The sequence below is a fragment of the Mus caroli genome, unplaced genomic scaffold, assembly GCF_978045245.1.
Source record: "Mus caroli unplaced genomic scaffold, Mus_caroli_1 scaffold_1, whole genome shotgun sequence".
In the NCBI taxonomy this organism is placed as follows: Eukaryota; Metazoa; Chordata; class Mammalia; order Rodentia; family Muridae; genus Mus; species Mus caroli.
This window is the reverse complement of record NW_028227256.1, coordinates 129,187,065-129,214,251: the sequence shown is the minus strand read 5'-3', so window position 1 is coordinate 129,214,251 and position 27,187 is coordinate 129,187,065. Positions and strand designations below refer to the sequence as shown.

The following is a 27,187-nucleotide window of genomic DNA, read 5'->3' as shown; positions in this document are numbered from 1 at the left end:
GCCAGGTGATTCACCTGAAGGTATCAGGTTTCAGCCTATAGATTCGTTCTGGTCATTGTGCAGGAAAGGCCAGATGACTAATGCAAACCCAGACATTCTCTTCTGCCCTTCCCCAGAGAGAATGAATGAAGACTGGCTGACACCTTTCCCTATTCCAGAAGCCTCAGTGGCCTCAGCTCAGGCTTGCAGAGGAGGCAACCTGCTTATATCTTTAATGGGAAGGAGCCCTGCACTCCTCCTCCCCATCCCTGCCTGACAATGGAATGGAGCCAAGCACCAAGCACACTATGAGGCACAGCAGGGCAGCTGGAGACCACCCTTTCCAGCCCCAAGAAGGCAGACAGGGAGTCAGCCTTGTACCAGGTTTCCCTGGCTGTGTGAAAGTCCTAAATGACTGTTAGCCCACACCCAGGCCAGGAAGCTAGTGTCTGTCCTCGCTGGGTCAGAGGAAGGCAGTACAGGAGAAACAGGCAAAAGAATGCCTTCTCCCTCACCAAGAGGCATCCCTGGTATGGTGCAATTCCTGAGTCTTTCAGTAGGAGGTGATCACGTGGGCAGATTGACTTTCACAGAAGATGCAGAGCGGTGGGGACAGTTCATCTGTGACAAGAGGGAGATTCGGTGACACAATGCCAGATGCTGTCACAGCAGGAAAGCCAGGAGCTTCTCTACACTTCCTTCTTGTCTGATATCAAAACCCATCTACCTTTCTCCTCCTCACTGGTGTTTTGTCTCCTTGGCACGTGGTAGTGGCCATGTGGCTGGTATTTTGAGTTCCCAAGAACCCACGTGTTGGCCTTAGATGCCTATGAGCTGGACAGAGTTTCTTGTCCTTGGATGGTTGTCTGCCATTCCCTTCATTGGTATGAGAGAGACAGAGTGGGAGTGGGTGTCACTGGGCCACTGGATCACCCAAGAGGGACCTTGGGTGTCTCAGGCCGACCACTCTGCTTCAGAGCATTTCCAAAATCAGCATTTCTAATGCCTTAGAACGAACAGTGGGGGGCCAGAAAGGCACCTGCACAGCTGGGCTTTGAGAGCCAGCAAAGATAGCACTGAGGGTGAACCTGCCTGCGGTCAGGCAGAGTAAAAGCTGAGAGGGAGTGGGGGAGCATTCTGGAAAGTAAAGACATCCGGGGAGTCGGCTGGCTGAGCAGTAAGAGGCTCTGCTTCCGAGGACTCCGAGTTAAGAGATCCCAGCGATTGCCGCTGCCTCACCACTTCCGCATAACCACTAACAGCAGATTCATCAGGCCTTTTATTAATTGAGGATCTATTAGGCAGATGTACTTAATGAACCAAATACCTCCCTGTAGTAGAACGTGTCTAATACAATGGCTGCTCTAATACAATGAGGATTTATCACGCCTCGCTGCAGAGGGAGACATGATGCATGCTCAGCACTGATCAGAGTGGGTACAGGACACTGACCCAGGGCTCCTCCCACAAGGCAGGAGGCAATGGCCACAGGGTGAGCATGGGGTATGCTGGGGACCCAGGGGGATTGTCCTGACATGGGGGAGACAGCGAGGACCTTGAATGAGTGGTGCAAGTCAGCGCACTAAATAAGGAGAGAGGATCTGGGAAGCAGAAAGTACAGGTTTGAGTCTGGACTGGACAGAAGACTGGGGCTGCTGATTGTGGGTGGAATGTGAGTGAGAACGTGGGCTTACTCCTTTCATCTTTCCCTGGCAGACATGGCATGCAGGGCTCTCTGGCCTTCGAGGAAGGGGACTGGGATTTGCTTTTATGTATAAAACAGTGCTTCTCAGCCTTCCATAGTGCTGCAACCCATTAATACAGTTCCTCATGTTGTGGGGACGCCCAACCATATAGTTACTTTCATTGCTACTTCATACCTGTAATTTTGCTACTGTTATGAATCATACTGTAAATATCCATGAAAGGGTCATTCGACCCCAGGGCTTCAGCCCACAGGTTGAGAACCGCTGATATAATCCATTTGCTAATGTCATGGGTTCGAGTATTAGGAGTGAATTATTTGCATCCTCTATTCCATCGGGGGACAGCTTGCCTTTCCATGTAGAATTGTAGTCACTTGGGATGACTCTGAGCCCCTGGCAGATCTCCCACCCATGCTCAGATGTGCCTCTGATCCTGTGATCCCAGGTTGTTTGGGGACAGCTCTCATGATCAGCCTTTCTGCCTGTCTTTTTAATGGGAGCGGCTGGGGTTTGCGTTGGCTTCCGGGGGGCCTTTATTATCTCCCTGCTCCCCCACAATTTCCCATGGCAGTGATGTGTGAATGTGTTCCTTAGTTGGTTCTTGTAGTACTATTCTAGTCTCTGGATTAGCTTATTTCCAAGAGCTAATTGCTGGCATGTAGCCTCCGCTCTACTCTGTTGGTGTACCCCTAGGCATAAATTCACGCACACAGCCTGGGAGAGCCTACAAGACTGTTATTCATGGCTTGGGGGCGTTTCAAATGGAACTTAACCCACGCCAAGCCCAGTCTCCCTGAGCCCTGACCATGAGCCCGCTTGCTCCTCCTCCTGTGTTCCCAGGGCCAGCTTGCAGCAGCAGACAGTCCCCTTTCCAGCCTGGAACTCTCCATGCCATCTCCTGTCCACCCCCAACCAGTCATGAGAGCCCGCCAGTTGTGACCCAGGACTTGTCAAATCTCAGGAAGGCCTTGGAGTTGAAACGGGCATCCTCCAGTGTGGCACCTCCCACCCTTCCCAGGTCACCTGTGGATCCGGAGCTGGCAGAGGTGGAGGCAAAGGGAGAAGGAGCCTCTAGGAAGTGTTCTTCCTGGGCTGCACCCAGAGTGGGGAGATGCAAAGCAGCCTGCCACTTAGCCCCACCCGGCCATGTCCCAGGGAGGTCATAGGTCACCCTGCACTAGATTTGCCTGTTGTGCAGAGAAAATAGACATACCTTGCGTTCCTCAGAGCCTGTGGACTCACCAGGAGTTCGTCACTGGCATGCAACCTTGGCAACTGCAGAAGTGCAGCAGACTCGCCTCGTGGCGTGCAGCAGGCTCGTGAGTCTTTGTCCTCACCTGCTCTTCACAAATGACCGTGGAGGCTGGAGACGCAGGTCTATTTCCATCTTCAAGATTAAAGGACAGAAGTGGGGGAAAGGACAAGGACTGAGACCTTCCATTAGCATTCAAGTGAGAGCTGAGCCAGAACAACGAAGCTGAGCTTAGCAAACTACAGCCCCTGCACAGCTCCAGCTCTGCCAATGGGGGTGTTATTGGAACACAGGCTTGTTCACTCCACGGCCGCTTTCATACTCTTATGGGGAAGGTAGTAGCCTGGCAGTACTGTTCATCTCACAGATAGATCACTTTCCTCGCTGAGCCTTTTCAGAGAGGTCTACACCCTTGGTGTGACACTGCTAAGGCCTTCCAGGCACAGAGGACAGACAGTCGAAGGTGGAGGTCATAAAGCAGTGTGGGTGTCACTGGGCTGGGGACAGTGGGGTCTGAGGAGAGGAGAGGCTCCTCATGTCTGAGCTACACTCAAAATTTGGATTTGCGCTCTCAGATTAACAGGGCAGTGCAGAAAGACGGGAGGGATTTATTAACACATGTGTCCTATTATATAAATATAGGGAGCCAGCCTGTGGCTTGGCTGATTCCAGGAGATGCAGTTCATTCAGAGGCGTGAGGCTCCAGCCTCCCCTTGTTCTCTATTGGCCAGTGGAGGTGCTGTGTCTCAGAATCCACTTGGAGACCTTCGCTCCCCGTAAGGCGAGAAGCCTATACCTCCACAAACCCCTCAGGATCTCTCTCAAGAGGAAGGAAGCTGGCCTACCCCAGCTGTCTCCATGAAAGTCCCCAAGGACCAGCAGGTGCCGGTCGGTTCCTAAATAGTTGTGTCAGGCTCAGACAGTGGTGACTGTCTTAAGTTTGGAGCTCCACCCTGGAAGTGGGGTAGAGTGAGGGCACTCTTAGAAAGGGCGAGGGCAAGCCCCGACCCCCCCCCAAGATGGGAGCAGTGCTGTGAATGATGGGAAACCCTGGCTGCTGAGTGAGAGCACCTTGTAAGTGCCAACTGGGTCCTGTGTATCTGGGCATCCTGCTGGTTGAATGAGATGCCACCTCCTACCACAATGAACTCCTGGTGCAGCTAAGGAGATGGGTAGCTTGCTGACAGCAAGAACTAGCACTCGTTACAGTGAGAATATCCCAGAATGCTTTGAGAGCATATAAGATGAGGACTTCCTCCAGACTCAATGGGAAGGAGTGGCGTGGGAAACCCAAGGAAGGCTTCCTGGTGGAGGTGTTACCCAGGGACCTAAGTCTGGGTGATGAGAGTCAGGTGAGAAGGAATGCTGGTTCAGGCAAACTTGGAAGACAGATTTGTGTAAAAGAGCGTGGAACTAACAGTGACCACCCAGGGCGAGGGTGAGCCAGAGAACCTATTGAACCCAAGATGCCCCAGCAAGGGAGCCAACCTCCATCACTTGCACATGACAGGTCCCAGGGTAGGCTTCATCAGAGAGAAAGCAAGGCTCTGAGTGTGTGGAAATTCTGGAGGACTTCCTGACAGCAGGGCATCTTAGCTGACTGAGGAACACACACAGCTCTGCTTGGGCCTGAGGGGGAAGCAGAGGTTTGAAAGGGAAAACTGAGGTCACCGGCTATGTTGATCATTTTTTCCATCCTTGTGACAAATACGGAGAAAACGGACTTGAAGGAAGAAGGGTGTAATTGGACTCACGCTTTCTGAGGATGAAGTCCGTGATCACCTGGTTCCAATGCTTCTGCGCCTGAGGAGCAGACCACCATGGCCAAAGCCGTTAGCCTCTTCGTAAACTAGGCTTTGGGGTCAAGATCCAGTCAATGTGTGCCCATCCCAGTTCTGCCTGTGGAGTTGCTATGGGATCAGAGGATGCCCAGATTTCCCTGTGCCTCCCTTGGAACAGGTTCCTGAAGTTCTTTGAGAGAATTCTCCACTCATCTGCTGTGAGACACGGTGTCGAGGGGCTTGAGAAAGTGCCAGCTCCGTCCTCACCCTTGAACACGGTGCAAGGTCCTGCGCTGCAGGGAAGCAGGCTGCACCAGGTTTGGGTAATATGAGGGTAGAAACTAAAGACTGGTCTCACCCAGAGGTTGCAGGGCCGAAGGGACACTGTGCACGCTGCAGCCAGAGTATCTTTACCACCACATCATTCCTGCTGAGAATCTGGAATGCCTGTGATATAGTTTAAGCTCCCCAGTCTGGCCACCGTGGCCTCTGCAGGTAAGCCTTTGTCTCCCTGACAATACCACGTCCCTCGTCTACATGCACTCTTTCAATAGCCACACTGGCTTCTTTTGGGTTCTTGCATATACCGATCCACTGGCTGCCACAGGGCCTTGGCACAAGCAGTTCTCCCTACCTAGGAAGCTTGTTCTGACCATCTTTACAAGATTGGTCCTTCTTGCTCTCAGGCCTTAGTCAGATGTTACCAAAGGCCTTCCTTAACTCACATTCTCCCACCATCATACTGGGATTTCTTTATTAATAAACATAAATCTTAAAGAATGGTTTTTAGGTTTGTGGCAGAACTGAGCTGATACAGAAGACTTTCACACATTCCCTGGCCCCATTGCAGAGCCTTCCCATCAACGCTGTCCTTTGCTGGACCCCACTGATGACCCCTGAGCCACACACCACTGTCACCAAACACACACACACACACACACACCAGTACAGCACAAATCACACTTAGCATTGTGTATTTCTTGGGTCTGGAAAACGTCCACTGACGTGAGCCCACAGTCCACAGAAGGTACGCTACAGAGCCGTGTCTCCCACCTCCCGCACCCTCTTTTCTTACTAACTCCGTATCCTGCTTTTTCGGAATGCCAAACAGTTGGACTCATTCTCTTTGTGATGTCCATTCAAGCACCTTCTCCATCCCTTTGTGGCTTCAGAGCTCACGTCTGTTCATCATTGAACATCACTCTTATGTGTATCACAGTCCGTTGATGCATTTGCCTACGGGAGGGCACCCCACACTTCTGCACCCTCTCAATACAATTCTGAGCTTAAGCCTCCTGGTCACTTCATTTTGATCATTTCCAATCCATTTTCCATTATCCCTTGGAAAGGTGGGGTCCATGAGAGTGGGTCCACCTTGTTCCCTAGCTTAGTGCCTGAACAGTGAGGCTGCAGCATGAGTGACTGCCTGCAACCTGCTGACTGAAAGTCTGTGACAGCTACCGCTCAGGGGACCAGAGCCACCAGCTGAGCCATATCTCCGGGCTGCCTGTCTTTGTCAATTCCGACATATTGTGACCACTGTCACAGCCTGCCTGAGACGGGGCTGAGGGGGGCTCCTGAAGACGACAGCTTGAAGAAGGGAGCTGTGGGCACCTATTCCATCTGCCGGGGACAGCTTGTAGAATCAACACCGGGGGCCTTCGGTAGGGGTGGGGGTGGGGAAACCAGGGCCCAGAAAAACAAAGGGGAGAAATAGAAAAGCAAGCCGTGACAATGAGTGGGTAATTCTCGTAACTACTCAGCCGTTGTGGGTCGTCACGCAGGCTGCCAGCGTGTGTGCGCCCTTCATTCTTGGGAGGGGAATCCTGATCCATGGCCACAGCAAGCATGTGTGACGCTTTTGCTGTGTGCCCCACACGTACTGCGTGACTCCTGAAAGAAGTGCTTCTGGGGTAGGGGCTGGGATTATCTCCGTATTCCAGAAGAGAAGGGCAAAGGAGGCTCTGAGGCTGGGGACCTCCACCTTGTGTGGGGGGTGGCATTAAAGCAGGCAGTTTGAGTGCATGGCTTGTGCCCTTGAACTGAACCAAGAGCCACCATGCCGGCATCTTCCCTGGCAGAATATCAGGACCAAATTCACATGTGCCCATCTGAGACATTTTGAGTCTCTCGGGAGACCCACAGATGTCCAGGCAGGTGGACTGTTCCGGAACAAGGCAGCAGAGATTCTTTGGCATTCGTGTTCACCAGGTGAAAAGATCTGAGACCTGATTTGGCCCCTCCCCAGAAGTTTTAAGTTCAGAAGTTTGCAAGTTCAAATGGTACCCAGCCATTCTTCTCAGGCTGGGTTGGTTTGTTTGTTTTCATGGATGCAGTGTGGGGGCTGTGGTTGAAGGGTGGTTTCTCCTTGCAACTTAGGAAAGCACGTCTTCTCTGAACCTTCCTGCTACTTAGTCCTGGTTGCCTCTGTGAAGTTAAATGATAACATTTTGCCCCTTTTCCAACATTCAGAGATACTGGTGGCCAGTGGCCGCTCTTCAGCCTCCTCCGGCCTCGCTCCTTCTCTTTCCTTGTAGGGAATGAGGCTTTTCGAATCCCACCAGGGGGCTCTTTCCAGAGCCCACCCCCCATCATCTCCCTTATGCATTAACCCCTTGGGATGGTTAATGTCTCTCATCAACTGGACATAATCTAGAATAGCCCGGGAAGCATCGAAATGATGAATCATCTAGATTAGGTTGGCCATGGGGCATGTCTGGGGGAATTGTCTTGATTACTTATGTAGGTGGGAAGACCCAGCCACTGTGGGTGCTACCTTCCCTGGACAGGGGATCTTGAATTGCTCTTGACTACAGATGTGACTAGTTCCTTCAAGTTCCTGCTGGTAAAGAACTATAATCTAGAACTGTGGGCTACAATAAACCCTTTCTTCCCTAGGGAATAAACCCTTCCTTTTGTCTGGGTGTTTATCACAGCAACAGGAAACAAAATGAACACACACCCCTTATGTTAACAGAAAGGCCTGAAAAAGGATTAAGCCATGCAGTGATGGCCATGCCCCTGTAGTTGAACTTCAAGCAGGCAGTCTTTAGAGATGTAGACATCATTGCTTGCCAGCCCCCCTTGACCCTTCCTCCCTGGTTATCTGACTGGGAAACTGTAGGCCTTGTGATGTGCGGACCCTGGCAGCCCCTCTGCTCTCTGGGCATGGGGTCTTCCATGCTCAGTGCCAGAGCTCTAGGCCCCGCCCCCACTCAGATGGAAATCCCCTCACAGTGTGTGGGGAGGGTTGCACACCATGTACCTGCCTTCTGCACTGAGGGCTGCTGTGTCTCCATTCCTAGTCATCTGCCTTCTTCTGCCCCCTCTTCATCTCTGTGAGAATGTTCTGGAGACCAATATTATACCTTTCCCTCATTGGTGTGAAATTTATCTAAATCATTTTAAATTCACAATTTAGTGACAGTCACAACGTGTGCATGAACTACCACTTGTCTAGTTTCAAACCATCCTCATCTTCTCAGAGGAAGCCCATGCCACTAGCTGTCACTCCCTGGGCCTCCCCCAGGGTCTTGGCTGCCACCAGTGGTGTTCTGTCTCCGCAATTACGATTCTGACTATTTATATGAAATCTATACATGAGGACATTTGTATATGACAGTGAGGGCCCTTTCACTGAATGTGTTTAGGGAATCATTCTACATCCTGGCATATGTCAGTATTTCATTCTTTTCTGTGGCTGGATACTATCATGGTATGCATGAACCAAAATCCTGTTCTCCATCTGCCCACAGATGGATGTCTGAGTTATCTCCACTGTTTCGCCATTGTAAGTGATATAAGCTGTGCCCGTGCACTTGTTTGGGAACCTGATTTAAATCCTTGGGGCATATACCTCGGAGTGAAATTAAAGGGTTAAGGACAGTTCTCTGTTTTAGTTTTGGAAAAACTGCCAATTCTACACTGTCTTTTAGAATAGCATCTTCACTTTGAGACTTTTATGTGTAACAAAGACGAGGAAACTGGGTTGAAAAGTGTGGTCTGGGCAGCAGGACACCTTGCACCAACCAGCTGGGTGATCCTAAGCAAGTCACTTGTTCTCCTCCGCTCTTGATTCTGAGGAGATTGGTTAAAATCAAATAGCTCTTATAACATTAAGTAACCTTTGAGCTTTCTTCTCAAGAACAAAGGAGGAGGGATTTATCAGACAGTGGGATGCGGTTGGTGTCTTGATGTCCTTTATCTACTATGCTGTTAAACTGTGAATTTCAAACATCCCCAACAGCTGGGCTTTTTCCTGCCAATGTGTTTCTGGTTAATGAATAACTTCTGGCTTCCTGGCTCCATCAGGATTCCCAGAATGAATACCCCTCCCTTTCCCATCACTTCTGCTACTTGGCAGAACATAGTGGTCAGGGAGCCCAAACTGAGCCCTGCCATGCCTTCCCCGAAGGAAGCCCGTGCCTTCTCTGGTGTAAACTCTCTTCATGCTGGGGCTTGAGCTAGAGAGTTGGGCTGACTTCTGTAGTTGAAGCATCTGAAGTGGAGACTTAAGGGTTCTCTGGAAAGTTGGTTAGATGGTGTTTTGCTGGGGCAAACTCATGAAGGAACATTTAGCTGAAGCAGACACAGGAGAGAGGATGTTCTGCTAAAGCAAGCACATGAAAGGACATGTGATAGAGGATTCTTTGCTAACGACACACATGTATTGGTCCATCTTACTTTGTGTAGTTGAGCTGCATTTGTCAGGACGCCATAGAGAAAAGCACCAAGAAACTTATGGCGGTGTGCTGCAAATTCTTGCCGCTTCTGTGGGGATTGGCAGAGTGATGTCAGCTGAGACAGACAAATGTGCTGAGGCAAGACCCGTGGAGGACACATGATGTTTGGAGGGTATGAATAGGACTCAACAACAGTGCAAGAGGCTGAGCTAGGCTTGCTTACAGAGCTAGCTGTGCAATGTGGGTGGGTCTTGCATCTTTGCTAAGCAGAGCCAAGAACTTCTGCTGTTCCTCCTGGTCTCTCCTGCTGACTTATGCTGAGGCTGAGGCCTGGCTGTCTGTGCTAGGTAGTGCCATTGCTGTTTGCTATCCTGACTCTGCCAAACTGGGTTGCTGGTGTATCCGTGAAGTGTTTACAATTGAATTGAGCTGCCATTTCTAATCTTTGAACTAAACTGCCAATTTCCAGACAACACAGACAGGAGTTGCTTCAAAGAACCTTTCTAATCAGGTCCACTCCTCACCCTACCCTGCATCCTTCCTTTCCCACTATTTCTGATGGGTGGTAGGCTAAAGGGAAGTTAAAGCCTTAAGGAACCATTATTAAAAATAGGTTTTGAAAAAAAATTAAAGTCACAAGCGTCAGAGGCCTCTCTGGAGGGCAGTGTAAGGGCCATCTTGGTGACTTGACCCGTGTGATGCCTCCTAGCCAAAGGGCCGGTCCTCGGAAGATTTCTCTGCTCTTTTGTCTTCTTCTAGCCCATTCACTTCCTGGCAGTGTCTGACTGATAGGGAAGGAGATTTATCCCCGTCTTATTTACTCACCAGCTTCTGTTTTCTTATGCCACCTGGTGGTTTTCTAGAGAAACAGATTAACACACACACACACACACACACACACACACACTGCCCCCCAATGCCCAACCCCTCAGACTCAGGGATCTTCACAGAAGAGGGAATGGAAAGACTGTAAGAGCCAGAAGTGGCAGATAACTCATGGTAACTGTTTTCTGGACCCAACAAACATGAATGCACAGTGGTTGTGAACGACATGCACAAGACCTGTGCACACCAGACCTGTGCACACCAGACCTGTGCAAGCTCCAGCCAGACAAAAATCCCAGCGTGGAGTGGAGAACGTTAGCATGAAGTCCACCACTAGCTGAGGAGCTGTTGGCATTTAATAGCTGCTGGGAGTCAGGTTTCTCTAAGATGTGATCCCTAGTAAAGAGAGGGCAGCCTCACGGAGAGGAGGTGATATGGGAGGAAAGGAGGCATGGGGGAGAGGATAAATGTATTCAAAATATATTTCATGAAAGTTTCAAGGAATTAATAAAATAGTTTTTAAAACAATACCATCTAAGTAGCTTATTTCATTTATTTTGCTCACTCGTTCATTTTCTTACCCATCTGTACTGGCTGGTTTTGGGTGTCAACTTGACACAAGCTTGAGTTATCACAGAGAAAGGAGCTTCAGTTGGGGAAATGCCTCCATGAGATCCAGCTGTAAGGCATTTTCTCAATTAGTGATCAAGGGGGAAAGGCCCCTTGTGGGTGGTGCCATCTCTGGGCTGGTAGTCTTGGGTTCTATAAGAGAGCAGGCTGAGCAAGCCAGGGGAAGCAAACCAGTAAGTAACATCCTTCCATGGCCTCTGCATCAGCTCCTGCTTCCTGCCCTGCTTGAGTTCCAGTCCTGACTTCCTTGGTGATGAACAGCAGCATGGAAGTGTAAGCCAAATAAATCCTTTCCTCCCCAACTTGCTTCTTGGTCATGATGTTTGTGCAAGAATAGAAATCCTGACTAAGACAAATTCGTACCAGCATATTGGGGTATTCCTGTGACAACCTGACTATGTTTTGGGGAAGACTGTGGAAGGACTTTGGAACTTTGGGCTAGAAGATCTATTCGGTGTTAAGAACTCTGTGGGATGTTGTGTAGGAGCTTGGAAGATAATGTTGAGAACAGTGCAGAAGATGGAGGCCTGGTTTGTGAAATTTCAGAGGGAAGATTAAAGACTCTTTTCAGGGCCATTGCTATTTTGATTATGAAGATTCTGTGGTTCTGGTTAGCTGGGGCTGAAGAGTCAGCTGTGATTAACAAGATACCAGAATTACTAAAGCAAAACCTTTGCATTATTGGGACTATTGGTGCTGGTTAGCTGGAGCTAAGAAATTAGCGGTGATTAAGAAGAGACTAGCATCATTGAGGTGACATCTTCTGGGAAGTGTTTTCTGAGAGCACAGAGGCTGTGTTCCAGAGATAGCCAAGGTTGTACCTTGTGCTGTGGCTGGACTTGGTAACGTGTAAGGGTCACCCAGGTGGTACTGGTTTTGAAGGCATGAAGGGGTCATGCAGAGCAGCCGAGGCTCGGCACTGTGAGAGGCCATGGAAGACCATTGGTGAAGGTGAAGCCTCAGTTGCAATTGATGGCCCAAGACTGAAGGGGTCATGTAAAGGAGTTGAGGCTTGGCACCATGAAGAGAGCCTATGAGAGGCTATTGTTGAAGCCAAGTTACAGTGAAAGACAGCAGTGTTTCGGAGATGCCAGGACCATGAGATGACCATCAAGAACAGCAGCAGCAGTGGAGTACAGGCAGCTGAAGCCTAGAAGACAACGTGTGTGCTACAAAGGCCATGGCTGGAGAAGTGACATAAGCCCTTAGAGGAGCCCAGAAGATCATGAGTTGGATCCCAGACACTGGACAGTTGGAGTTTAATTTTTGCTTTTAATTGTGACTGTGCTCTGATATTTTTCCCTCTTGAAGGAAGAAAATATTTTAGTGGATCCCACAGTTAAGAGACTTTTAATTGTAAAAAGATTTTGAATTATAAAATATATTGAATATTTTTAAAGGATTGAACTTTTAATATGTAAAGACAGTGGAGCTTTTAAAGTTATTTAAGATCTTGGGGATGAATAAGAACTAAGGATTGAGGCTTACTAGTGATGTGTTTGCGTGTCAGGTTGACAAGTGGTCAATTGTACTGGCTGGTTTTGGGTGTCAACTTGACACAGCTGGAGTTATCACAGAAAAAGGAGCTTCAGTTGGGGAAATGCCTCCATGAGATCCAGCTGTAAGGCATTTTCTCAATTAGTGATCAAGGGGGAAAGGCCCCTTGTGGGTGGTGTCATCTCTGGGCTGGTAGTCTTGGGTTCTATAAGAGAGCAGGCTGAGCAAGCCAGGGGAAGCAAGCCAGTAAGTAACATCCTTCCATGGCCTCTCATCAGCTCCTGCTTTCTGCCCTGCTTGAGTTCCAGTCCTGACTTCCTTGGTGATGAACAGCAGTATGGAAGTGTAAGCTGAATAAACCCTTTCCTCCCCAACTTGCTTCTTGGTTATGATGCTTGTGCAGGAATAGAAACCCTGACTAAGACACCATCCTCATATCCGTCCATCACACATTCTGAGGGTCTACTACGTCTTTGGTACTGTGGTAAATTCCTGAGGCTGGATAATAAACTTTCCCACGTGTGGAGCAGTCACATGACTTTTTGGGGGCTGGCTGAATGCAAAGCAAAGGATGCCATCATGGGAGAGGAAGTGGGAATGCGGAACAGATAAGTAACCTTTGGCAGATCCCAACGGAAGAGGCCAAGATCACAGTCTGTCCTTCACAGATGTCGGTCTTTCCTAGGTCAGTGGTCACGACATCCTGCACTGAGGCCCTGGAGGAGCATCATGCCGGGAGACTGAGGAAGATCAGATAGGCAGATAGGCATGTACTTAGACACTTCAAGCCAGTCAAGGAGGTTAGTTAGAACTTGGAGACAATAGTGAGAGGTGTCTAGGAATGGCGTGCTGTATTTGCACTTTAGAAATAACAATTCTGGTCATAGATGGAGAATGACCAGGGCGGTGGGGGGGGGGGGAGGGGGGGTAGATAGGAGCAGCAGGGCTACTTAGGAAGCTGTTGCAGCCACTCTAGCCTGGAACACTGGTGGTCAAAATCAAGGAGGTGTGCTTAGGAAAGGAGATAGGTGGATAGAGAGGCCATACACCACACACACACACACACACACACAATGGTGGTAGTGGTAGTGTTGGTTGCTGACATGAATGTGAGCCCAAATCCTTCATTCTGACACGGGGAGGTAGTGACTGGTGATGTTTCCTGCTTCAGGACTCCACATGGATGGCTTTGTCTCCAAGGAGCTCTTGCCCGGGCCCTGTTCTCTACCTACTTAGGATGAGTGAGGGTGTGTGTGCAGTTGACTTTGGGCTTCAGGTGCTAGCCAGATAAAGCAGGGGCAGAATTGTGTGTCCAGCTGATACAGATGTTTGCTGAGGGAAAGTGGGGGGATTCTGGAGATGTAACCTGCTGCCTTGCCCTTTGGCTTGGCCCTGTGGTGCTGGAGCTTCGGGCAGTCTTAGAGTGCTGACTTCTCCTTGGACAGTCCTCCCCACCTTCTTCATGGGACCAAAGAACATCACTGAGGTCTTATTTTTGTGTCCTTACCCAAACACATCTGCACATTCAGCAGATGGTCTAGGGAGGCTTTGAGCTTGGTTCATTTCTTTTGGGCCTCTAGGCCAGTTTGTCTTTTCATGAGTGCTCTATGCAAAGCTGTTTTTCTAACATAGTGAGTCTCAATCATTGGTGGATTTGGCCTCTTGGGACAAGCAACCATGTACAGAGCTATTTTTGATTGGCAGCATGGCTGCCTGAGCCCTCCTGACATTGGATGGGTAGAGGCCAGAGATGCCTCCAACACTATAATACACAGGGCAGTTTCCATGCCACGGACTGTTGGGTTCCAAGGTCAGCAACTCTGGTCTAGGGGATCCCCTGCTCTGTGGTCAAGAGACCCGTTGAGTCTTTTGAGAGCCTGGGGGTGAGTAGAGCAGAATGTCAGATCAAGAGAAACTAACTTGCTGTTGTTTTTCTTTCTCCAGCTGAGCACTGTCTGGAAAGCCCACATAGAGCGGCACAAGGCATCGGGAGCCCGTGGGCTGGGCAGCAGGGAGCAGGGCCTGGTGCTGAGGATGGCCAGGCAGCAGGCGCCACCCTGGGTCCACATAGCCCTCGTCCTCTTCCTCGTCAGCCTCGGAGGGGCCATCGAGATTCCGATGGACCGTGAGTTCTGTGCCCTCTCTTCCTGTTTTACTCCTGATATTAGAGGAATAGATGTTGGGGAGAGCGGCAGGGGAGGTGAGGGGGAGAGAGAGTAACAGATTCCAGACTTCAGAGCTTGATTTTTCTCTAAAGACTTGATGTAGGCTTCTGCTGGTTATGAGCTTCTTCTTGGGACTGTGGATAACCTTGTCTGTGTTGCCTGGAACCTGCTGAGTGGAACCAAGGATAACCCAGTTTGGGACTCTGAGAGCCACCTGGAGTAGTTCCCTCTACCCACACCCGCACAGCCATGGCCTTGGCATACCCTTTTTAAAGGCAGCTTCTAGAACCACATGTGGCAGGCTGGCCTTATTGTGTCTCTAACTCAATACACCAGAGCTGATGCCCAGTTGTGGTTGAAGTAATAAGGAAGATGGTGAATAGCCTGGTAGAGGATTAAGAAGGACATTATTTTTGTAAACGACACAGCCAAATGAGACATTAAACCATATTATGTTACCATAGGAGAGCCAGACACAGTTCTTTCTTTTCCAGTATTCCCTGGGTACTATATTAAAAAAAGGGGGTGGGGGTTCATTTCTGCTCCTGGTGGTGGAGCCTCTCTGAACCTGGCCTGTTGAGCTAATGTCTGGATCTCTATCTCTTGACTCTATTGCTGTATTCGCTGATGGCTGTTGACAGGCACCTTGTTCCTTGGCCCTGATTGGAAGCATGTGCCCCATTGCCACAGTTTTGACCCTTGCTGTGGATGTCTTTCTTAGCATCCTCACATGAATGTACAGGAATGGCACCTCGACCTCAAGGAATTCATGGAACCCATGTGATCCCAAGACAGACTTGGGCACTCTCCATTTAACAGATGATCGAAGGAGGTGGGAGGTGAAGGTGGCCTCCAAGAAGGCCTCATGTGGCTCTAAAGCCAAACCCTTCCCACCCCAGTAACAGCTATCCAAGAGGAGTCTACACTTCCGGGTGACAGAGACCAGTAATGACCATGAACTGATCCCCGAAGCAAGCTGGGTAAGACGCCTGCTGCCTGAGCTTGTGTATACACGGAAGGAGGAGGAGAGGAGAGCTGTGAGACAGGCGTTCCCATGGCGACCGTCTGTGGTTGGCTCAAGGAGAGTTCTCATTAACAGCCAGGCAGACAATCTAATAAGCATCGTGATAAGGGCGTGTCCCTGGAGAGGCGTGTGCAGAGGAAATTGGGTTATCGAGAATATGGTGAAGGCTCATTTCTCTTCTGCCGATTCTCACTCACCTGCCGTTGGATGCCCAGGGCTGGTGGGGGAGGGACACCTGCAGAGTGCATACAGAAACAAATGGTATGGACTTCTACATTGAAAATATGGATTTCCAAGCTCTACTGGAGATGGGGATACAACAGGAAGCCCACATACTGCCTGAGGCAGAAGGCTGAGGGCCCTGACTTCCTCACCACACACTCCTCATCCCAGGTTCCTGGTGGAGGCTGGGGAGGATCAATCCTTTTACGTTGTATATGCACAGAGACCAGGCCCTTCCTTGCCTGGGTCTCACCTCTCACAGTGATAAAGTCAGAATGGAGTCTGCATCTTTTGACTCTGCTATGGCATGCTGATCCTGTTTCCTTTTAGTCTTTGAACCTCAGTGGAACTGTAGCTGCCCTAGACTAGAACCGCATGCGGTTCTTACAGTGAGTCTGGATGCAAGCGCCATCCTTAGCTGGCAGGTTAGGAAGCGGGAAAGAGGCAGGGCCAGCACCTCTCAGCTCCTCCCTGAGAGGAATCTCTCTCCACATTGCCGTAGTTGGTCTGGACTATCGGGATGGACACCCCATAGAGCACTGCACCTCCCTACTTGCTGCAGACAATCTCAATGACTCCTCTGCAGAACTGAACTCAAAACGGCACAGCCAGGGCAAGGATTTCCTTGGCTGTCTCTCCTCAGGCTTAGCCACAACCGCTTCCATGTTTTCTGAGTTTACCTCCCGTCTGGAATTGGGACAAGTCGGGTGTTTCTAATGTACCCCTTTTGTTGGTAGGGTGAGGCTGAGGGTATTGGGCTGGAGACTGGCTTGCTGGGTAGCTCCCTCATTTGTCCCTTCAGGGCATTCTCTGTGCCTCTGGGGCAGGGACACTGCTTCCACGCCGGGCCTTGGCACAGCAGCTTTCTGGAGCAGCACCCTGGGAGGCTGCACAATCCCTTATTGAAGTGCCCAGCCTCTGGCTCCAACTGCCTTGCCAGCAAAGTCACACGCCACCTCCCTTCCATTAGCCCGGAGGAGAACAGCATGACCTTTGAAGAAAAAGTAATGGGTCACCTCATCAGCCAGCGTGGCTTTGCCAAAAAGTGAGTTTCCTGGGAGCTTGAGCATACTTTCTTTCTCCCTTCCACTCAAGGGGATTCAGCATCTCCTCCCAGGATGGAGTCCAGAAATCAACTACCAGAGCCCAGGAAGAAAGGGCATGAAGGCAGAGCCCTGGGGTCCAGGCAGACAGAGGCTCACCCCAACAGATGGAGTAGACTATCTTCTCCTCCTTGAACACCAAATGAACAAATTCATTCTCCACCTGCCATTGCCAGACAGCAAGCTCTGTGAAAGGAAAGAGCAGCCTGCAGCGGAGTGACAGAGAGAAGCACTGTTGTCCTTGTCCTCAGACAGGCTGTCACAAGCATCACCACAACTTCTCTTCTGGTTTGATTCTGTCCCAGTAATAAATCTCTTGGGAGCACAGTGGTGACTGAGATGTCATTGTCCCATTAGGCACGCAGATGCTGAGGAGGCCCTTTGTCAGGTAGGCAGGCCGCAAGAGCTGGGAACAGCAATCAGCCAGTTCTTATCTGACTTGGGAACCTCCTCTCGAGGAAAGACCTGCATTCTCTCTTATCCACACCCACCGGGGACCACAGCATCACGAGGCCTGTACCCAGCTAACTCACTTCTAAGGATAGATTTCAAAAGCTCTGCAACAACCTCTGGGGAAATTGGTACCCAGCTGTCTCTGAAACCAGTGTCCACAGGACTGGAGAGCCACATGACCACCCCTCCTTGAATTCAAGATGCTCTGGAAGGGGACTAGAGCTTGAGAGTGGGGTACATGAGGACCAAGAGGCATCACTGCGTCCTGAAATGAAGCCAGAGCCCAGCTGGTAGTTAAAAGGAATGTGCCTAAGTGCCAGGTCCTGCCTGTCTGGAGACTGGCCCCCTCTCTCGTGCCCCCTCCTGTGCCAGCTGCACTGGCTTTCAGTCTTTTTTTTTTAAGAGTATCTGTTCTTGGCAGGAAAACCACCTGCAGGTAAAGGTGCCAAAGAAGGGAGCACTGCAGAGCCTGTGTTCAGAGTGGGAGCACTGTAGAGCCGTGATGGCTTTCCTTTAGGGCTTTTCATTCCTTTGTTTCCAGCCCAGGCAGACCTGGACAGGTGAAGAGCAGAATGACCCTTCATTACTCCGAGAGCCACACCACGTAGCCCATTAAACCTTTTTAAAAGCCATACCATGAAGCCTTTCCTTTGCTGGCAGCCTGCACAGTGGCCTGCTCATTCCTGCCATGAGTCCCCCTTATTCAAGTCTTTCTCTCTTCTCTTATGACTCTCTTGGGTCTAGGTGAACCCCGGCTCCCTGCAGGCTGCCCTTTCTGTGCCTGCACCTCCTCTTCCTCCTCCAAGTCTCTGCACTCTGGTGGGAAGGCATCAAGCTCACCAGGACTCTGCTTTAAAGCACGCTTCCTCCTGCTCTCCCCAACAGCACTCACTCAAAAAGGGCAGCCCAGGGTCCCCATGCACCAGCGTGACATGGAGCTCCCGCCTGGTATCGTAAGGAAAGACACTGAAGAGTCCTAGACACATGTTTTTGTCTTTTCTCCACATCTGTTTGATCCAAGGCTTGCTTCCCACATCTAAAACTTTGGTACTAACAGCTTGGTTCATGGGTCTCAGCACCACCTAGGCATTTGTCAGAAATGTAGGACTTAGCGTGGATGCAGTGGTATTGTTAGAGCACTTGCCTGATGTTGGTAAGCCCTGGGTTTCATCCCCAGCATGGGAAGGAACAAGATAGAATCCAGGCGCTACAGTGGACCTTCTGAGGCAGAGCCTGTGCCTTCTCTAGCTGAGGGTGATTCATCTGCTTGTTAGAGCATGAGAAGCGAGAACACACCTGTACAGGGCTCATGAGATCAGACGGGTCTGGTGAGGACGTGTCCAGCCTACCTCTTTGTCCTGCTTGTGAGAGACACAAGAAGGAACGGTGGACTTGGCCACAGACCAGCATTCTGTCATTCAGGAACAGGATTTTTGTAGAACGGGCTTTCGTGCAAGAGAGAAGCAGTGTGGTGAGGGAGTGAGATGCGAGGCCCTCAGAGCTTCTATACTTTAGGCCTTTGTCCCATAGAAGTGGTTCAAGTCCGCAGCACCTCCGTGCTGACCCTACGCACCAACGCTCTCCCATCCCTCAATGGTGTGAGATGCCTGGAAGCATCTGAAGAGTCTCTTTCAGGCAGTGTTGTCATTTGGGGACATTTTGACTTGCCTGGTAACATCTCCCTTTGGTTACTGATCCTGCCCTACTATGTGGATACAGTACCTTTTCCACAAAGTATTTGTTTGCTGTGTCTGTTCTCCGGCCTTGCCTGGCTCTTCTGCCAGGCTCTGCATCTGGGAGAAACCCCCATGCCCAGTGCTGTCCCCGTGTTGCCCCATCCCAGCCTTGCATGCTAGGGCAAGAGGACACCCGAGAGACAGCTGCTCAATTGTGTGCAATAACACTCTTCTCCTTCTCTCCCCCTCCCAATGCTAACCCACTGGAACTAACAGCAAGCATTCAGAATGAGCGTAAGTGCCTGGTGTGCCTCTGTGCCCTTGAGCCTCTGGGAGGTGGGAGGTCGGGCAAAGGCCAGGGGAGAAGCCTGGGTTTGAGCTCAGTGGCCTCTTTACTGCCTGCTAGTGCTGATCCAGCCTAAAGCCCTGCAGTGAGTCCTTTACCAATGGAAGAGAACTTCCCCAAGAATGGGGGTGGGTAGGTGGTCAGAAGAAGGTCTCCAGTTGGCAGCTGGGATGCTCCTTAGCTACGGCAGCTCCTTCATCTGCTGGTGGCTGGCACTGCACCCCTGGGCAGATCACCAGCTTGTCAGGACACAGGGAAGCCCTTGGGAAACTCTAAGGGATTGAAGCCTCTTTTGGCTCTCGCCTCGACAGTCTGGCCATCTGTTGAGACTCATGGCTCAGAACCATCGCAGCCCTAAGTTCTACCGTCATAGCTGGTTTTGTTCCTGTATCCATCTAGCACACATTTAGCAGGAACCGTTGTGTCCTGGGCAGTGTGCTGGGCCCTGGGATGTGAGCTTGGGTAAAAGAAAGCCAGGTTTTCACTTGCTTGAAGGGGTTCCTGTGCTCAGACTTTGACATCCATCCCTGTCCTAAAAGCCTGTTTAAGAAGTTGCATTTTTAGAATAGAGTGCTTCTCATGCTTGCTGGCTCGCCCGCTCGCCCAGGTTGCTCCTGATGCTCTTGACTTTAGTCACTCCCGAAGCCAAGGTCAGGGTAGGTCTCCACAGTTCTGACCCTTGCCACGTGTGTCCCGTTGCAGTGACCCAACCCCCAACTATCACCAAGCAGTCGGTGAAGGACCACATCGTGGACCCTCGAGATAACATCCTGATTGAATGTGAAGCTAAAGGCAACCCCGCCCCCAGGTGAGTGGAGGAGGAGAAGAGGCCTGGAAAGCCATCATTGAAATGAGTCACTTACCCCAACTTGGTCATAACTGAAGGCAAGCAGCTGAAGAGTTCAGCCCAGGGCTGGCAGGATGGCTCAGTGGTTAAGAGTAAGTGCTCTGCTTGGAGAGGACCTGAGTTCAATTCCAAGCATCCCTGTTAGGAGGCTCACAGGCACCTGCAGCTCTAGCTCCCAGAGGATCTGCTGCATCTGGCCTCCAGGGTCACATGTACATACCACCCCACCCCATCCCACACACACATAAATAGACACACAACAACTCTTTATTAAAGTGTTTGCTTCATCCATCCAAAGAATATGCCTTGACACCCTCCAGGTCCCATACAGGAGGGCTCGTTTTTTGATTAGCGGGTGTGAAGTGGCCAGTGTGGCTCAAAACAGCTGAGCTGAGGCTGCTATCACTGTGTGGTCAATGAGAAAGCTGCTTCAAAGCTCTGAGCCTCTATTTCCTCCTCCGGAGGGGAAACATGCAAACAAGCAAACCAACCACAGACTTGCCCTTGTATTTATGGGGTTTTTACCACTTTCAGCAAATTGGGAAATTTATCTCATAAGGAAACCAGGTTCGAAGGTGTTGAATGGCTTGATTCTGTTGCAGTGAAACCCTGGAATCTTAGTGTGTACCCCCGGCTGGCCTGAAACTCATCATTCTCCTGCCTCAGTCTCCCCTCCTAAGGAGTAGGGTTTCAGGTATGTGCCGCTGGACCCAGCTAGATGTTATTTTCTGACTGTTCTGGGTGACCACCATCCACCCCATGTTCAGGTTATGGGAAGTCCCTATTCCTAGCTCACTCAAGCTTTTCATTCTGAGCTTGTCTTTTTGCTTGTCTCAAAGAAGTCAGTAGACAGGAAGGAGTAGCCTGTCCTACCCAGACTGGCCTGGGCCGCTACATGGTCTTATTCATTTGCTCCCCTTCCTCTGGCAGAGCCAGTGTCTTCCTGAGAAGAGGGGGGAAATTTTAAATGTCTACACCACCAGTCACCAGCTTGACTGAACTGGGAGTAGAACAGGGTTTGGTTAGACCCACTCCTTGGCTACCAAGGCCAGCTCTCTTTCTGCCAAATGATACATTGTAGCAAAGTGAAGATGTTAAATCATGTTACCCTCACAGAGTAGGAGAGTGTGTCTCTGACAATGCAGTGGGGGGAGGTTTGCTCTGGCCCTGGGCTCGTGGGAGGCAGTCAAGCCAAGAATGATAAGCTGAGAACAAGACTGGTCTTTTCCACATGGATTCTCTGAGGGGGACAAGGATTCTCTGAGGGGGACAAGGATTCTGAGTATACCACCATGGTTCCTGCCTCTTGTTGTGTTTCTACCATGTCAGCACAGGGAGCCAAGAATGTGTGCTGCTGGCTTCAGTGACAAGCTGAGGGACATGGTGATGATGATGATGATGACGACGATGATGATGCCACCTTCTCTTCCTCCCCTTCCTCTTCCTCATCTTTCCTTCCTCTTCCTCTTTCCCTCCTCCTCTTCCTCCTCTTCCTCCTCTTCCTCCTCTTCCTCCTCCTCTCTTCTCCTATGAAGGGTGGAACTTAGATCCGTGCACACACCAAGCAGGAGCACCCTCCCCTAGGCCTGTAGTAGCCTTTTAGGCTCTTTATAGCTCTGTTTCCTTAGCCTGCCAGTTTAGTCTAAGCTACCCTTTGATTGGTCCCATGCTGCTGTTCCAGGGTTTTCATGAAGCTCTTGTCAAACAAGGAACAGGGCAGCCTGTGCCTCTGATGTTGGCTTCAGAGCAAATTCTGCTATTGAGGCATGGCAGAGCAGACATGGCGACCTTGCATTCCTAGGAAGAGACTAGGAATGTCACAAGGTAAAGAAAGTCACTAAAGCTGGGTTTGACTGGTTTGTTTAAGAAACCACTGACTACCCCTGAGTTCTGTGCTCACAGAACAGAACCTACCAAAGAAGCCGAGTGCCTGCAACTGTAGCCAGCCTTAGCTTGTGATAGTGCTCATGGTATGTGTGGTCCCAGTAGACCTGACCTGGGCCTTTGCGTTCTCCCAAGCTTTTCAGGTGGCACTGCCCAGCCAGGACTGGATCCGATGGCATGTAGGTGGAGTAGAAGTCTGCCATTGAGTGGGGACTAGAAACCGACCCATTCCAGCCCTTACTTACAGTTGGTCTGGCCCCTGTCATCCACAGTTTTCACTGGACTCGCAACAGCAGATTCTTCAACATTGCCAAGGACCCACGGGTGTCCATGAGGAGGAGATCTGGGACCTTGGTGATCGACTTCCGCAGTGGTGGGCGGCCTGAGGAATACGAAGGGGAGTACCAGTGCTTTGCCCGGAACAAATTTGGCACTGCGCTTAGCAACCGCATCCGCCTGCAGGTGTCCAGTGAGTTCCAGGGACAGGGCTGCTGCTGGCTCCCTGGTGGGTAGGAGGCACACGAGAGGCCCTGCACTCCATGGGTCTCTCCCACCTCTGAAAGATTCTTAGATAGAACACTTCCAGACTAGTCAATACAAACCTTAGCAGCTGATCTGAGCCCTGGAGGAGGGGAGGGGAGAGGGTAGCTGAAGATGAGTGTCCACTGTCACAGAAAGCTTCTCCCTCCTTTCAAGGGCCGCTCCGTATGTCTTGCCTCCCTCCAGTCTCCCATTTCCCCTTGTCTTGAGCCTTCCAAGCTCTTGCTGTCAGCTGCACTTCACCGTCTTCTGTTCCTCTCCAGAATCTCCCCTGTGGCCCAAGGAAAACCTAGACCCCGTCGTGGTTCAAGAGGGTGCCCCCTTGACACTACAGTGCAACCCCCCACCTGGCCTCCCGTCCCCCGTCATCTTCTGGATGAGCAGCTGTAAGTGTGGAAGCCTGGCCTCTGAGCATGCAGCTCCAGAGGGTGCAGTGGATGGGTTGGTCACGGGGTAGAATGGTTAATATTGATTGTGAACTTGTCAGGCTCTAGGATCATCTTGGAGACTAGTCCCTGTCTGTAAGGGATTTCTAGGTAGGTTAATCGTGAGCCAAACAGCAGCTTGCATCTCTGTTCCCTGACTGTGGATGCTATGTGACCAGCTGCCTCATATGTCTGCCATCATGGTGGACTTAGCCTGGATTCTTAAACAAAAACCAAATAAACAACAAAACAAAACAAAACTCCATTCCTTAAGTTGCCTTGGTTCGGAGATGCCACAGCAGGATAGAAGCTCGCAGCAGGCCTCACTCAGAGTCCGAAGACCGACTTGTAAGAGGCAGATATGAATGACCACGTGGCTCAGACAGCTGTGGAGAGAGATTGACATCACTGTGTGGTCATGAGCAGGATGGCTTCAGAGCTCTGAGAAGACTCTGTACACTGCCACAGTCTCTCTCTTCCTCCTCACATGTGTGGGGAAGGGAGGCTGGCCACCAGCTAGTCGGTTCTTACCCTCTTCTCTCACCTGTTACGTCACATTTATGGCTGAGTTAGGTCCATGATACCCCTTTAGCAGACCTCATGGCCCTCCCCTCTGTCTGTCCTTGCTAACATCTTCCCAGTCCACAATCTCATCCATAGTCTCCATAGGCCTTAAGAACAGAATCAGGTAGCCTCATTTGCATGTTTTTACTGGCTCCTATCTTGCTTCAGGACAAGCCCAGACTCCATTACCTGTGACAGTCACCTTTGTGACCTGCTCCTTTTGCCTCTCCAGCCCTTCCCCCTCACCTTCAACTCCAGGAAAGCTTCGTGTCCTTCCTGCCTTCAGACACACTCCCCCAGCTCCTCCAGCTCCCCAGCTCCTCCTGCTCCCCCAGCTTCTCCAGCTCCTCCAGCTCTCCCAGCTTCTCCAGCTCCCCCAGCTTCTCCAGCTCCCCAGCTCCTCCAGCTCCCCCAGCTCCCCCAGCTCCCCCAGCTTCTCCAGCTCCCCCAGCTCTCCCAGCTCCTCTAGCTCCCCCAGCTCCTCCAGCTCCTCCAGCTTCTCCAGCTCCCCCAGCTCCTCCAGCTCCTCAGGACCTTGGAAGTCTGTTGTTGTGCCTGACACAGACATGCAGACTTCAGGGTTCTCCTCGGGACCTCCTAGAGGACAAGGTTCCCTCTGCAGTCACACCCTTCCCCTCAGTACCCGCTCCTCTCCATACATTACACTGGCTCATCTATTGCCCTTCTCTCCTGCTGGACTGAGGGTTTGTCTTTCTTTTCCCAGCCCCTGGAACATGTGACCTGGCACATAGTAGGCCCACAGCAAATCTCTGAGGAGTGATTTGAAGAGCAGAGCACCTGTTGTGGGATATCAGTTGGTATCACTGACATGAAAAAGAAGCTGTGGGGACAGGAAGTAGATCAGCCAGGAGTGTAGGCCATCCTTGGTTAACACCAGGTCCTGAAAACCTGTCGTGTTGACATCCTCAGCCACATTTGTGTGAGGACATTCACTCTCTACTCTGTGGTTCACTGTCCCTGAAACTGGAAGGTCTCGTAAAATCGACAGTGTGAGCCATCAGTTGCCATACATCTGACAGTTACAATTGAAAATTGCATTTTTTCCTTAAGGGTAAACAAAATAAAAGTCCGTATTATAATTGATGACGGCTAAATTCTGATGAACTGCAGCAAGGCCAAGTTCAGCTGTACTTAGAGTACTAGTGATGCCTTGTGCTCTGGCATCAGCTGGGCACTGGGGGATAAAGATGAAAGAGTATTGCATGTTGCCTGCACAGTGTTCCATGTGGTGTGTATGCACTCGATTCCTCACTCAAGGTGCAAGCAAAGGCTTGTGTTTTCCCTCTGGCCTTGAGGCCAGTCAGGTTGTGGCACAAACAGGAATTGGAAAACTGTGGTCCCAGAACCTGGGCTAAGTGAGCATGTCCATCTGGGTTCGAATGCACCCTGCATGCCCTCCATGCACCCTGCTGCAGCATCAGGAGGAGCTGACGAGTGAACTACAGCAATGTGTCACCAAGCCCACTTGCTAACCTCCTGTCACTCCTCTGCTCCCCCACAGCCATGGAGCCCATCACCCAGGACAAGCGTGTCTCCCAGGGTCATAACGGGGACCTGTACTTCTCCAACGTCATGCTGCAGGACATGCAGACCGACTACAGCTGCAACGCGCGCTTCCACTTCACCCACACCATTCAGCAGAAGAATCCTTTCACCCTCAAGGTCCTCACCAGTAAGTGGAGGCCCTGCTCGGGACTTCACCTGTGGTCCCAGTCCCTAAGAGCACACATCATGCAAGACTAGGCTGGCCCACAATCCTCTCTGGCTCACTGTGCCTGAGCCACTGCCACTGCCTTGCACAGCATCTGAGGATGCAGAATCCTTGTGTCAAATGTAGTCCTATGCTAAGCCAGTGTTGTACTTTGGTAGGAATCAGAGCCACATACTGAGGTCCAGCCCTGTCTTACCTCAGCAGGCTTGGGCTCTCTGGGGCCCTCAGAGCTCATTCAAAAGTTCCTGGAGTTAGAGATGACTTTAGGTGAGTATCACATCAGGAAACCCTATTGTGCACTCAGCTCATGTCTTTCACTTCTAGTCGTTGGTTGCCTGTGTTTCCAGGAGAAAGCCAGTGCATAAGATAGTAGGATCAGTGGACACACTGATCAAATTGTGTCTGGTTCTGTAATGTGGGTTTGCTGAGCCACCTGGAGGTGCTGTGTCTACAAACTGCAGATTTATCTTTCACATTGTGGGGTTTAGTTTTATCCCCTTATCATTTCTGACTAAAACAAAAGAAGTTAGAGTTCCCTGACCCACTACAGTGGTGGTGGCTCTCTACAGAGGCACACCAGGACAAGCCAGGCAGGAGCTTCAGCTACGCAGCCCGTAGCTTCTTCAGGATATTGCCTGGGTTCATTTACACCATGGACATGTAACACAGCTTGAAGAGGACCTTCTAGAGAGTCTCTAATCTGTCTGACTCAGACTGTGAATGTCACTGTCGGAGCTGTGCTGTAGATGGCAAGGATTATAAGGACGCCAGGCTAAAGGTACCACAGGTCGAAATGAGGCTGAGCCTCAGCTTCCCAAGACCTGCCTCCAGGGGCTCATGCAGCCCTGGGGAGTCCCCTGGGGAAAAGCCTAGATACTTTGTTCAGCACTGGGAGGCCTCTTTAGTCTATGGCAGTGATGGGCAGGTGCATCGTGGCGTTTGCACAGCCTCATCACTTTCCTCAGGGATGTTATGCCCGTCCATAAGGACCATCTTTCTCTAGGTTGCTTCTCATGGTTTCTACCTCTTCTGTCATTGTCTTCTTCTTCCTCTTCCTCTTTCTCCTCCTCTTCTTCTTTCTTCTGTTCTTTCTCTCTCTTCATTGCTTTCTGTTCTTGCTATTCTTTCCCTCTGAACACCTTTGCCCGTCCTCTGATCACCTGCCTCCTTGTCTGTGATCTGTCTTTACCAGTGGGTGTTGTCTGCCAAAACGGGACAGACAGCCCAGGGGATTGCTCAAAGCCCAGCAAGGAGCCCTGCCAGATGCTGCAGAGTCCCTGGCTCTCTGACTCCTGGACCCATCCCCAGGAGACCCCTGGGAAAGGAAGTTGATTTGCCTGCTGTGCCTCCTCAGTGTACTTCAGGTGACTCTCTGCCAGCTGGCTGAATGAAGGAGGACAGTGTGGTCAGCCCAGGACCTCTGAGTGGCCTCAGCCAGGACAGGGCTGGCAATGAGGACGGACCAGTAGGAGGAACAGTGCTGTCAAGAGAAGGACGATCCTGCACAGCCTTCGTGTCCACCTAGAAAGGGTGATGCTGGAAGTCAGTCTGCTGCTGCAGGGTATGAGCCAGGTGCCGTGCAGTTCTGGGCAGAGCCTGGGAGCCTATTCAGGTTAAATGACACTTAGCTATGGAACTTTCCAGAAGCATTCTTTTCTCTAGAGGAAGTCAGTAAGGGATACTTGTCTCTGCTTTACTTCAAGTCGCCTATCCCATTGGAAACTCTCTTCTCCAAATGACAAGAACCCTTCTTGGTAACCTGAACAGAAAGCTACCAGCTTCCTGGAGTCCTCCCAAGAGCAGCTCTGGCTGGAAACAAGTTCTGGGCATCTGAGCCAGCCTAGAATTGGGCAC

The 27,187-nt window shown here is 50.8% G+C and overlaps 1 protein-coding gene across 17 annotated transcripts in view; it reads left to right on the top strand.

Annotated features, from left to right (window-relative positions):
* Nfasc (neurofascin) overlaps window positions 1–27,187 on the top strand; it is a 173,766-nt gene that overhangs the window by 87,220 nt on the left and 59,359 nt on the right. For 12 of the 17 annotated variants that reach the window (XM_029478694.2, XM_029478681.2, XM_029478680.2 and 9 more), the window contains 6 exons: window positions 14,297–14,477; window positions 19,272–19,289; window positions 20,044–20,149; window positions 22,345–22,541; window positions 22,876–22,998; window positions 25,124–25,294. In XM_029478694.2, coding sequence (XP_029334554.1) covers window positions 14,297–14,477; window positions 19,272–19,289; window positions 20,044–20,149; window positions 22,345–22,541; window positions 22,876–22,998; window positions 25,124–25,294 — 796 coding nt within the window. The remainder of the gene's footprint in view (window positions 1–14,296; window positions 14,478–19,271; window positions 19,290–20,043; window positions 20,150–22,344; window positions 22,542–22,875; window positions 22,999–25,123; window positions 25,295–27,187) is intronic. The other 5 variants (XM_085841081.1, XM_085841075.1, XM_085841065.1 and 2 more) reach the window with 1 other exon arrangement.